At 36.5% G+C, this 12,976-nt stretch overlaps 1 protein-coding gene across 3 annotated transcripts in view; it reads left to right on the top strand.

The window, feature by feature from the left end:
* The window catches only part of DPP4 (dipeptidyl peptidase 4), an 81,472-nt gene that overhangs the window by 25,660 nt on the left and 42,836 nt on the right, over window positions 1-12,976 (top strand). For all 3 annotated transcript variants that reach the window (XM_010329641.3, XM_003921932.4, XM_074399591.1), the window contains 6 exons: window positions 314-405; window positions 1,724-1,804; window positions 8,370-8,422; window positions 8,532-8,604; window positions 9,369-9,489; window positions 12,476-12,636. In XM_010329641.3, the coding sequence (XP_010327943.2) occupies window positions 314-405; window positions 1,724-1,804; window positions 8,370-8,422; window positions 8,532-8,604; window positions 9,369-9,489; window positions 12,476-12,636 (581 nt within the window). The remainder of the gene's footprint in view (window positions 1-313; window positions 406-1,723; window positions 1,805-8,369; window positions 8,423-8,531; window positions 8,605-9,368; window positions 9,490-12,475; window positions 12,637-12,976) is intronic.

Below are 12,976 nucleotides of genomic sequence, written 5' to 3' on the forward strand. Positions count from 1 at the left end.
CTGAGAGAGGTAATCCTCGTTTTAAACACCTCTATAGAGAGTTTTTCTTTCTTTTTTACTTAAAGTGCAAAGGAAGAAAGACTGAAAGAAACACAAGTATTTCTATAATAAAAAATTAAATATGAATTGAAACCTTGACAGTAACGATGGAAAAATGAATGAATGTTAGTATAATATCATTCATGTTTTCTCAACTTAAAAATGCCTATTTGGTATTTGTGAACTAAATCTTACATTGTATTCCATAATTTTCAGCTTATGAAGATGTTTAATAACAACTTGAAATTTTGATCTGGTTGTTTTCTCTCTTTAGATCATGAATATCTCTACAAACAAGAAAATAATGTCTTGCTATTCAATGCTGAATACGGAAACAGCTCAGTTTTCTTGGAGAATAGTACATTTGTATGTTTAATCCGTAATTAATTCATGCATAGAATTCTGGGGATTTTTTTCATTACCTTTCAAATCATGAGTACTGTCATTTCTCAGCCTGTTGGACTCTTTCTGCAGCATATGGAAAAGTGGATCTTTCTCTCCTTCTTGAAATGCTCCCTGCCTTGGCTACTTTTTAGTCTCCTTTGATGATTCCTCTTACTCTGCCCATATTTTTAAATGTAAGTGCTCCTCAGGGCTCCATCTTCACTTGCCTACCTCTTCACTTTGCATGCTCTCCTTTAGTGATTTTCATGCAAACCCACAGCATTACTGCTTTCCTCTCTGGCTTGACTTTCATATACACGCATTTAACACTAACCTTCTCCCAGATCTAAATTTTAATTTCTAGCAGGCTGCTGGCTCCTATATGTGGATTTTAAACTCAAAATCCCATGCAAAACTGCTTATGTTTCCTCCACTGTCCTAGCACACTGAAAGCATCTTATACCTTTTCATGAATTCCCAATATTGGTAAAAGTTACTTAACTCTCTTTCAAGTCACTTAAGCTATAAACCTCAGAATCATCATTGACTCATCTGTCATCCCCATAGTTAGTGACAAAAACCCTGTCAATTCTCCCTCTGTATGTCAAGTATCTCACAGTTTCCATTTCCACTGGACAGTCCTTGCTCAAACCCTTGTTTAATATTGTGGTAGTGAGTGCTCTAACCTGTGTCCCTATCTGCATTCTGTAGACCAGACCACTGCACTCCCCACATCCAGGCTGATACGAGCCCTCTGCTCTTCCCTCTCATTTCAGCCACTGTGTCTCCCACCAAAGAATCTTTGTAAAAGACAGATATGATTTGATCACTTTCATATGCAAAAAAAAAAAAAAAAATAGGTCTAGCTCCACATCTTATACTTAGGTCCCATCTACTTCTCTAATTTGTTGTTCTCTCACCTTCCACTGTATCTGACACCCACTCTCCCAAACTATGTTCAGGTTACACATGACCCTTAAAGAGTCTCTAAACATGCATGTCTTTTCCCATGCCTGGCTTTTTCTCATGCTGTTCCCACTGTTGAGAACATTCTCTTTTTCACATCCTCACTCTTGTGGTCATCTTTTCTTGGTTAGGATTAATCCTTCCCTTTCTGGCTAACACTGGTTACCACCCACCTTCATCACGGTCATTTGTTTGGGTGAATATGCCACCTTTGCTAGACTGGGAACTCCCAAAGCACAAGCCACATGTCTAGAACAGTTCCCCCTATGAAGTAAGTGCATGATGATGGCAGTGAAATTGAATTGTTCAATTTTTCTTTGTTCTTGTTTGACAGGATGAGTTTGGACATTCTATAAATGATTATTCAGTATCTCCTGATGGGGAGTTTATTCTTTTAGAATACAACTATGTGAAGGTAAAAGAAATGCTTTCTTACTGTAACATTTAAATAATCCAAGAGCATGGTATGTTATAACTGATTTCAAGTGTATGGATACTTAAAATTAACACCTAAATAATGTAGTAGGCACTAAAACTCATTAATTCAGAATCAGAGTCATTCTTATTCTTAAATACAAGTCCAATGTTTTAAAAGAAATTCATTTTTAGTACTTTGAAATACCAAAAAGCACAGTTAATATTATATAGTACTAATATATACTAATAACATAAGTCAATAAAATGTGTACTATACACTTATGTTTAAGTTTATGTGTCTGCTTTGACAAGTGCCTATAGTCCCAGCTACTTGGGAGGGGAGGCTGAAGCAGGAGGATCGCTTGAGCCCAGGATTTGGAAGCTACAGTTAGCTATGCTGTGCCACTGCATTATAGTCTAGGTAACAGAGTGAGAACCTGTGTGTGTGTGTGTGTGTGTGTGTGTGTGTGTGTGTGTGAGAGAGAGAGAGAGAGAGAGAGAGAGAGAGAGAGAGAGAGAGAGGAAGAAGAAAAAGAAAGAGGGAGGGAGAGAGGAATAAAGAGAGAAAGAAAGAGAGAGAGAGAGAGAAAGAAGAAAAGAAAGAAAGAAAGAGAAAAAGAAAGAAAAGAGTTAAACTTTCCATCCTCCAGAGAAGGTTCTGCAAGATGGCCCAGACCACCTCCCAACCTTCAGGCCCCACCATATACAAAGTATTCTAAGGAGGAGAGCCTCACCACCGATCTTAAAGAATCCACCGAGAGCACTCAGCTTCCCCCAGTCACCCAGCCCAACTCCAAATCCTCACACATTCAGGAAAGGTTACAGTTTCATCACACACCCTCTTCATGTTTAGGATGCATGTGGATCACCCTAGCTTTAACTGCAGCTTTTTGGTTACTCATGAATTTGACAACAGTTGTTCAAGTATAAGAAATTTTGAGACATGCAGGGAAGATTAAAAACCTGTAGAGATACCCTGTATTGCTAGCAAAATACAAGGTAAGGATTCCCACCCCGATTTTTTTTTTTTATAAGATAAATAATATTGAGGACACACCAACACTGCTGTACTCAGGCCAAGCAAACCATTCACTTGCTGCACTGACCATCTCAGGATGGTGACTCTCAATCATAATATTTACTCTGGATTTTCTGGACTGGGCTCCTTTTCCTGGACATGAAGACTCTATGCTCTACTAAACTTAACTGTAAGCAAATCAGAATCCTGTACCAACTTTAATGGATCTGTTTCCAGTTAATGGATTATTTGTTTAATTAAGTGTTTCTTATTGCTAGCTAAGGAATACATTCACTTGATTTACTTGAGAAACTTTAAAAAATACCCAGTGTCCAGGTACAATCAGTAAATGGATGTTTCTGGGGTAATGCCAGAATCAGTAATTTTTTTTTCTTTTTTTTGAGACAAGGTCTTATTCTGTCACTCAGGCTAGGGTGCAGTGGTCTGATCACGGCTCATGGCAGCCTCAATCTTTTGGGCTTGAGTGATCCTCCTACCTCAGCCTCCTGAGTAACGGAGACTACAGGTGTGCACAATTATGCCTTGCTAATTTTTAATTTTTTTTAGAGAGATAGGGTCTTACTATGTTTTTTAGGCTGGTCTCAAACTCTTCGTCTTAAATGATCCTTCCGCCTCAGTTTCCCCAAGTGCTAGGATTATAGCCATGAGCCACTGTGCTGGCAAGCATCAGTATATTTTTAACTGCTGTAGGTGATTGTAATGGCAAGCAGGGTTGAGAACCACTGAATAACAGTTGTCCATGTTAAGGACTAACAGATGAAGGTAAGGTAGAAACACAAAGGCAATAGCAGCTCACCTTACTATATAGCCAGGTTAAACAAATGCCATTTGATGTGCACTAATGCATGTATTCCACTAGTGGTCCTTGGAGATTTGTATCTGTTGCATCACTGGATTTTACCCGTATATTTAACTGCTTTTGCTTTTTTCACTCTGTTGCCTTCCCCCGCCACCCATGCTTCAGACAGTATCCAAAGTACTACTTTGTTTCTTTTTCTTTCTTTCTTTCTTTTTCTTTTTTCTTTCTTTCTTTTTTTTTTTTTAGATGGAGTCTCACTTAGTCGCCAAGGCTGGAGTGCAATTGTGGGTCTCGGCTCACCACAACCTCTGTCTCCTGTGTTCAAGCAATTCTACAGCCTCATCCTCCAAGTAGCTGGGATTACAGGTGTCCACCACCACCCCCCCCGCCCCCAGCTAATTTTTGTATTTTTAGTAGAGATGGGGTTTCGCCATGTTGGTCAGTTTGGTCTTGAACTCCTGACCGCATGATCCATCCACCTCAGCCTCCCAAAGTACTAGGATTACAGGCATGAGCCACCGTGCCTGGCATACTACTTTTAAATCCTAAATTAGTTTATGCCAAATCTATGCTGCTTCCCATCACACTTGAAATAAAATATCAGCTCTAACCCTGGCATCCTGAGGCTTATGTGATTGGAGCCCAGTCTGCCCGGCTGAACACATCTCCTACCTGCTTCTCCTGCACTCAGCATGCTTGGCCAGTGCTTCTCACCTCACCTGCACCTTAGGATCACTTGAGGAACTTTTGAAAAAACACAGATATCTGTGGCCTGCCCCAAAGGAACTAACTAACTCAGCATAGCTGTGGGCGTCCTGGAGATTCCATGATGCTGAGTTGAGAACCCCTAAGTGCACAGCACTTTCTTTTTCTCAAGCAGCACCCTCATTCCCACCTAAGGGCCAAAGCACTGGCTATTCCTTCCTCATGAAAGCTTCCCTATCATCATATGGGTCTCTCTCTTTAACTCAGGTCCAGATTTGTTGGGTCACTTAGCATTGCCCTCTGCCACACGCTTCCACCTACACCCCACAAATCTGTCTCTGTCATGTTAACCCATTGTAGTTTCATCACAAGGTTTTGTGACATTTTGTCATTGATTTCTTTGCTTGCTTGTTGCCTGCCATATTTGGTGCTAGTTTCCCTGTGATTTAGTCACTGCCACACCTCTGTGCCTAGGACAGGGTCACATAGCACATGCTAAGCATCATTGTTAAATGAATACATGTTATATTGCAAAGTGCTAAATTATAAGGCTATTGAAAGTAGGGATCTATATCTTCAACTTTTTTATTTTTATTTTTTACTTCCAAGAGTGTCGAATAGAATTTTCTGTACAGCATATATATTTTGACTGTGTGTATCGAGAAGAAAGGAAAGTCTAATTTGATTACATTTCCTTGGAGGTCTACCTTTCACTGATTTTTAGATTCTACTATGTAACTTCTCCATGACTGAGTTAGTGTATCTAGAATGACTAATTATCACTGCTAAGCTGTGGCTACAAATAAATGAGTGAGTAAGTGAATGAGTGAATAAGTATCCCCACAGTCTGTTACGAATATTCTCTTAACATCTCTGCTCATTGCCTAGTGTGCTGGAGATACTGATAATAGCTATGTCATTGATTCCATGTTGACAATGTTCCAGAACCCTGCTAAGTGTTTCCCATGCATTCTCATACATCTGAGATTGTTGCGGGCATTATTCTCGTTTGTCAAAAAGGAAATTGAAGCTTAGAAAGAAACTTGCTTCTTATTACACAGTGAAACTCTGAATCCAAGTTAGAAGACTCCAAAGCTTGTGCTCTTAAATGTGATCTTTTCTATCTTTGCATTCAGCTTCTCTTTGCTACGATGCTCTTTTACTCTTTCTGTCACCCTGTATCACTAACCTCAACCAAAGACTCATCTTTTCCATAATCCTCTCTGCCTCCCCAAGGCCTAATTTGTGATTCCTGCCTCTCCCATCCACCTCCATTATATCCTAGGCACAACCAATAATGATTCTTCTATTGTAGTTTACTATTTCATGTTCTCCATTCCACCAAAGCTCCTCCATGGGAGGGGCCTTGTGTTATTCAGTGATATCTGATAAATGATACCTACCAGTGGTTATAGACTAAATAGAATAATGAATCAGTTTCAAAAGATACTGAACATCACGGGTTTTCTTTTACAACCCGTGATAGTTTGTCATGTTGAATGATCTCAGTCCATCTTAATATTTTTAGCTTGCACCACACCTTTTGGCTTTAGTGAATATTTTGCTTGAGGTTGCCCAGAAACAAGCATGGGGTGTGTCAAAATAATCCAAGATTCAGGAAAGGAATGTATGACTTGTGAAAAGCATAACTTAACAAATATTTGTTGACATGAGTGCATAGGAGGGTGAGAAGTGATAAGTAGTTAAGGTTAGAAACTCTGACTTTGTGTCTCAGTTCTACTATTATATACCTGCATATCCTTGGAATACCTGTTTAATCCATCTCATCCTCATTGGTACAATTTGAATTTTACTATAATTTGGTGTATTTCTTGAACACTCACTATATGGCTTGCACTAGAATAGACTCCAGGCATCCAAAGATAAATAAGATACAATTTCTTACCTCTAGGAGTATGGTAAAGAAGGCAGACATATAGACAAGTAACTTCTTTGAGAATATCTTAAACATATATGCATCTATATTCAGACATAATTTTTCATAAATGCAAATACGTGATCATACACATTTTTATCTTCAGTCTTATTTTTTCCCTTTTTCACTTGGCTCTCATAAAATCTAATGTATATCTCTCCATATTTTTATATTTTTCTTCTTGTTCATATGACTATGAAAATATATAGGGATGTTTTTAGTTATTACTTGGTCTATAAAAATAAAATCCTATACTTTTTGGTAAATTGCATTTCTCGCTCAATGATACCATGTGAAACTCCTTCCAAGTCATCTGGTTAGCTCTGATTCATTTTTTTTTTTAATCAACATAACTTTATTTTTCAGAACAGCTTTAGGTTTATAGAAAATAAGCAGAGAGTTCCCATATACTCCCTTGTCCTCCCTCCCCCACTTTCCCCTATTATTAATGTCTTGCATTAGTGGTCCATTTGTTATAATTGATGAGCTAATATTAATACATCATTATTAATTCAAGTCCATAGTTTGCATTAGGGTTGACTCTCTGTGGGTTTTGGCAAATATATAGCATGTATTTACCATTATAGTGGTGAATTCTGACAAATCTATGGCTCTTGAGAAACATATAATAACATGTATCACCATTATAGTATTACACAGATTACTTTGACAGTGCTAAAAATCTCCTGTGATTCAGCTCTTCATCCTTCCTTCCCTCAGACTCCAAGCAACCACCAATCTCTTTACTGTCTCCATAGTTTTACTGTTTCCAGAAAGTCCTATTGTTGGAATCATACAATATGTAACCTGACTACATTGGCTAATTTCACTTAGCAATATGTATTTGGGATTTATCCATTTTTTTTGTGGCTTAATAGCTCATTCTTCTTATTACTAAATAAGTTTCCATTATATGGATCTACTACAGTTTGTTTATCCACTATCTGTTGAATGACATCTTAGTTGCCTCCCAGTTTTGACAATTATGAATAAAGCTGCTACAAACATTTGTGTATAGATTTTTGTGTAGGGATAAATTCTCTGCTCATTTGAACAAATCACAACGAGTTTGCTGGTAAAGTTATTTTGCCTTGGTGTTTTCTCTATGTAAAGCTTCTTATTTCTGAATTTAATTTGTTTATTAGATATAAGACTATTCAGCATTGTTTTCATTTTTGAGAAATCATTTTTTAAGAAATTTTTTCCTTTTCTCTAATTTTTAAAATGTATTGACAAAAAATGTTTATAATAGTCTCTTATGATCTTTTAATATCTGTGGAGTCTGTTGTGGTATCCCATTTTTCCTTACTGATACCAGTCTTTTGTACTGTTTACACATAAGTTTTACTACGTTTGCAATTTTACTAGTCTTTTCAATCGAGTTCTGGCTTTGTTGATTTTTCTCTATTGTGTGTCTTCTATTTTATCAGTGCTTTTACCTTTATTTCACTTTGATTACTTTGGATTTAGTTTGATTTCCTTTTTTTAAAAAAGTATTTCTTTCCCTATGCTTCTGCAGTCACTGAAAGTTTGACTTTCATCCCTAGCTTCTTGAGATGGTTGTTAAAATATTGATGATATATGTATTTTAATTTTAATATATCTTGCCGGGGGTTTTCAAAAAATTTATAACACTTTATATTTCATCATCAGTGTATGAAGTTAAACATTTCTTCACATCACCATCAGCAATAGCATCATATATCTTTTAAATCTTTTGTCAATAAGATAGGTGAAAAGTGAAAATTTATGTTTTCCTAAGTAGGCAATCTTAGCATACTATGGTGAGTGCTAGGGATAACATTTGTACAAAATGACACTTTTGGTGCACTGTGGTCCTGGGAAAGCTCCTTGGAGGAGGTGGAGCCAGAGCTAGGTTGTAGATGAAGTCTAGAGGAGTTTGTACTAGAAGATCTCCAGGATACATTTGAATCCCAAAATTATAGGAGGAAATTACAAGATATGATAACATGTGACAATTATACAACCATATATTACCAAATCTATCATCTTGGTCTCCTACAGTGAGTTATTAAATTATCAATAATCACAGAAGCCTGAAATGTCTGTTTTTTTTTTCATAGCAATGGAGGCATTCCTACACAGCTTCATATGACATTTATGATTTAAAAAAAAGGTCAGTGACTTCCCAATAAAATCTATTAGGCTTTTCTAGTGTCATTTTTTTAAGGAAACCCCACTGTGAGTTATTCTTTTTGGTAATGTTTCCTTTCATCTTTTTCCAGGCAGCTGATTAGAGAAGAGAGGATTCCAAACAACACACAGTGGATCACATGGTCACCAATGGGTCATAAATTGGTAAGTCTTCTTTTCTGTTGTCAGAAAAATATTGGCTCAAATTTTTCACAGGCGGAAGTTACTAACCCTGATACAAAGCAGACATCTTAGGAAGTCAATACTTCACTATAGAATATAGTGTTATTGCCCAAGATAACATTTTACTAGCTTAACAAACTAAATGCAATTCCTGACAGTTCCCATAGGGAATATTTATTCACTGGGAAAATGCATATCAAATTCTTAAGTTCTAGTCATCTGTTGTGCTTAGATATTTTCTGAGTCACACCTGCTTTCTGCTAGTTCTGTGTTCTCTGTTATTATGGATATATCTTTACGTTCTATATTGCTAGGAGAATCTGAGAAGTCCAAAAGAATCTTAACAAGTGGATCTAATGTTTATCTGCCATTGAACTTCTCTCTTCCAGAATGTAACTACCCTTCCTCCACTCACTCTCCCAATATACAAGAAATATACAAGCATATATTATCCTGTAGAAGTGGTCAGTATTCTAGGTTTTCTCATATACTTTAGCATTCAAATAGTGGTAGTTCTGTGCTTCTATTTTTAACATATTATTAGCGTTGTTAGGATTATTCTGGGATGATAGGCTGCGAACTTGTAATTTAAGAATGAGAGGGAGGAAATAAATGACTCTTCCTGTTTAAATTGAATATTTGACTATGATAAGCCTTACATTTGCAACTGATACATGTTTCTAAAACTCCAGGATAAAATATAACATGTTATTATTGATAATCAATTCTTGTTTTTTTCCTTCTAGGCATATATTTGGAACAATGACATTTATGTTAAAATTGAACCAAATTTACCAAGTCACAGAATCACATGGACTGGGAAAGAAGATATAATATATAATGGAATAACTGACTGGGTTTATGAAGGTAGAAACCTTGAAGCTTTTTCAAATCAGAAAATCTACAAGGTTTTAAAATAGTTAAACATTTCTTTTAAAATTGGAAAATTTAAATGAGCTTTGAAATAAGTTGCATTGTTTAAAATGTCATCCAATTTGTCTTTGAACTCACAGCACCAAGTGTCTTCTAGACCAAGAATTTAACTATTCCTAGCACTCCTCTGTCCTCATTGTCTGACAATACTGCTCTTGTCTCTGGTTTATTGATACAAAGGGCTTTTCTGTGTAGGTAGATGTTTTCTGCCTTTACCAGGACATAAAAGCCTCCAGATTAATATCAGATATTTCTCTAACTAGGCCTAACTAGCCCAGAATTTACTAAGGAAAGCTAAATAGTCCCATTACATTGAGAAGATGACAAAATAACATCTGCAGGTTGGAGAATACAGGGGAAGAAAATGACTGTTTTATAGAGAATTTGTATTCACTTAAACTTGGACAAACTATGATTTCCTGTTTTTAGGAATGAAAAAGCAATTAGAAAGGCTTGGGAAAAAAATGACTAATAAAACCAAAAAAGTTAAAAAGGAATATTCTTCCTTTTAGGATGCAGAGTTTTCGAAACTATTAGAAACACATTTTAGAAACTTAGAAAATATTAGAAAAACAATTTTTATGTCTGTATTTGCCAAGATAAAAGATACTTGGAGGCTGTTCCAAACTGTTCACAAGGTTTCCTCATACTTATTCGAAGACTCGTCTGTATTTCATTGTATTATTTTTTTCTTCTTTGAAGTTAAAAAAAAAATGGTTTTTCTTTATGACAATATTCATTCTTACCAAGTCCAAGTCAAGTTTAATTGACTCATAACAACAACAACAAATCACATTAAAAGAAAGATAAATTTTTATGTGCTAGAAGTAAGTGCTTGACTAAAACTTACAATGACATTTACTAACACTAGCTATTTAGAGATTTTGTAACACTTGGACAGCACAACTCAGCCTCTAGGATCATTGACACGAGTGGCCTCTTTCCAAAGCTGTGACCCTCCCTCAGAAACAGCTGGCGTTCTGGAAGATAAGATGGCAGCTAACACTATCATTCTTTTTTAAGTGGATAATCGCTGGAGAGAGTCTTTTGCATGACTAGGCCATTCACATGCAGAAAAACAGCTTCACAGCTCGAACTTGGGGCTGTCTAATATCTCAGTTCCTAGAAGGAAATTATTACATTGTCAATATAGAAAAATATGTTCTGCATTCCAAATAGCCACTAATTCAAGACAAAGATCACTACCTGCTACTTATACTTACAAGTAATTCTCAAAACCAAAATCTAGCTCTGATTATATGGATTTTATGTCATTGCAGCTGTATTATAGATCAGAATCAATGGATAAAAGTCACAAAGAATGAGAATTCAACTCAGTATATGAACAAGTTCTTAGTATAATAGAAACCATGACTTGGAGTCATAAGGGCTGGATTCTAGTTCTTGTTTCAGGCAATTCACTCAATCTCTTCATGCCTCAGTTTCTTTCTCTGTGAAATGAGCCATGAATCCTCACCCAGAGATCATTGTGAAGATGAAATTGATACATTTTATAAATTCTAACTTGCTACATGAGTGTGTATAGATCAATGATATGAATATGAGGCAGTCAAAGGAAGAATAGGCTGCCTAACCCAGTAGTAGGTTTTCTGTTACTAGAAATACTAAAATAGAGGCAGGAAAGGGCACTATACCACTGAGATGAAAAGCATAAGTTGAAAGAGATTTGGGTTGATTTTTGATTCTACCAATTCTTAGCCATGTGTTCCTAGACAAATTTCTTAACCTCTTCAAGCTCGTCTCACTTTGTTTATCAATACAATGGGTTATTGTGAGCATTAACTGAGATGATAGATGTCAATTGCTTATCAATGTCTGGTGCACAGTTAGCACTCAAAGAATGCCAGCTGCTCATCACAATAATTATTATTACATTTTTTTGCAGTAATTATTTTTGCTGTTATTTTTGTTGTTGAAAAAGAGCATTTGGAAATAACTCATAAAGAGGTATCAGGCTTCTGAAAACTGGTTAGAATTCATGATTTCCCAACCCTAAGATTCCAGTTTCTATGCTTTTGCTTTTACATTTACACTTACATGAGACTTGTGGAATAATGAAGAGTCTCCATCCAGTCTACTTAACTCCTCCATTCCTAGTTGGTGAAAGAGTTTTCAACATATTAAGAGCCAGAGATTGAATGTTCCCTGTGTAGACCCCATAATAAACATAGGGACGAACAATCTTTGCCAGAGATTGAGAAGAAGCCCAACAATGCACTGGAAAGCAAGATCCTGTCTTTTATTTGCCTCCCTCTTTGACCCTCTTCTCTTACCGATCAACATATATACCAGAGCAGCATATTAATCTAAGGGAGTTTTCAGTTTCTGGGCTGGGCAAGGAGATGTTTCTCAGTAGGGGGTCTCAATGGAGTTCCTTGCCATTCTAAATCCATCCTTCCCACACCTTGTTTGTGCCAAGAGTAGTAAACTCTGGGCACCATATTGGTTTGATAGCCTGGAGCTACATACCACCCACCAGTACCCTGCGGGCTCAGTACAAACTGAGCCCAGTTGGGGAGAGTATGCTGGCATGTTGACTGTTTGAAAATTAGAAAGGAGAATCAGCCTCCTGTGTGAAATTTACTTTTAGTATGTTTTGAGGCATAAATTTAGAGGATTATAAGATAAAGAAAAAAATGTAGAGCTTATATTAAATATTGCATGCTAAAATATTCTAAAATGGTCCAACGGGTTACTTATTTTTACAATCCAGATATATCCTTGAAGATTTTATTTTTATTCATTTGTATTACTCTGATTTTGGAAGCCCAGCAAATGCAAAGTGGTTCATTAGTTGAACTCTACTGTAATTACTAAAGCTAATGAGAACAATATTTTGAATGCCAAAGCCAATTTATCAGCTACTTCTTGTAACAGAACAATTTATGTCTTTTTTCAGAGGAAGTCTTCAGTGCCTACTCTGCTCTGTGGTGGTCTCCAAACGGCACTTTTTTAGCATATGCCCAATTTAACGACACAGAAGTCCCACTTATTGAATACTCCTTCTACTCTGATGAGTCACTGCAGTACCCAAAGACTATACGGATTCCATATCCAAAGGTCTGTGCTCCTGTTTGTACAGTGGTTCCATGATTTGATGGGAAGAGAATGGTTTCATTTAATCCCTTCCTGCTAATGAAAATATTGTCAGTCTCTCTTCAACAGCTTGCTGTGATTACTCTTGCTGAAGTCAACAGCATCTGGCAATTTTAAAGTATTTTTATTATCCCAGGAAAGAGTGTGATTTAAGGTTTTGTAATTTCTCCAAAAACTTTGAGGAATGACAGCAGAAAAAATGGGGAAAATGCTTTTGAAAGAGATAGGGGGAATGAAAATGTTTGAATGGAGGAAAACAGAGGCTATAATTGAATCAGAAGCTCGTCTCATTTGTGGAAGTTGG

This window comes from Saimiri boliviensis, chromosome 5 (genome assembly GCF_048565385.1).
Source record: "Saimiri boliviensis isolate mSaiBol1 chromosome 5, mSaiBol1.pri, whole genome shotgun sequence".
In the NCBI taxonomy this organism is placed as follows: domain Eukaryota; kingdom Metazoa; phylum Chordata; class Mammalia; order Primates; family Cebidae; genus Saimiri; species Saimiri boliviensis.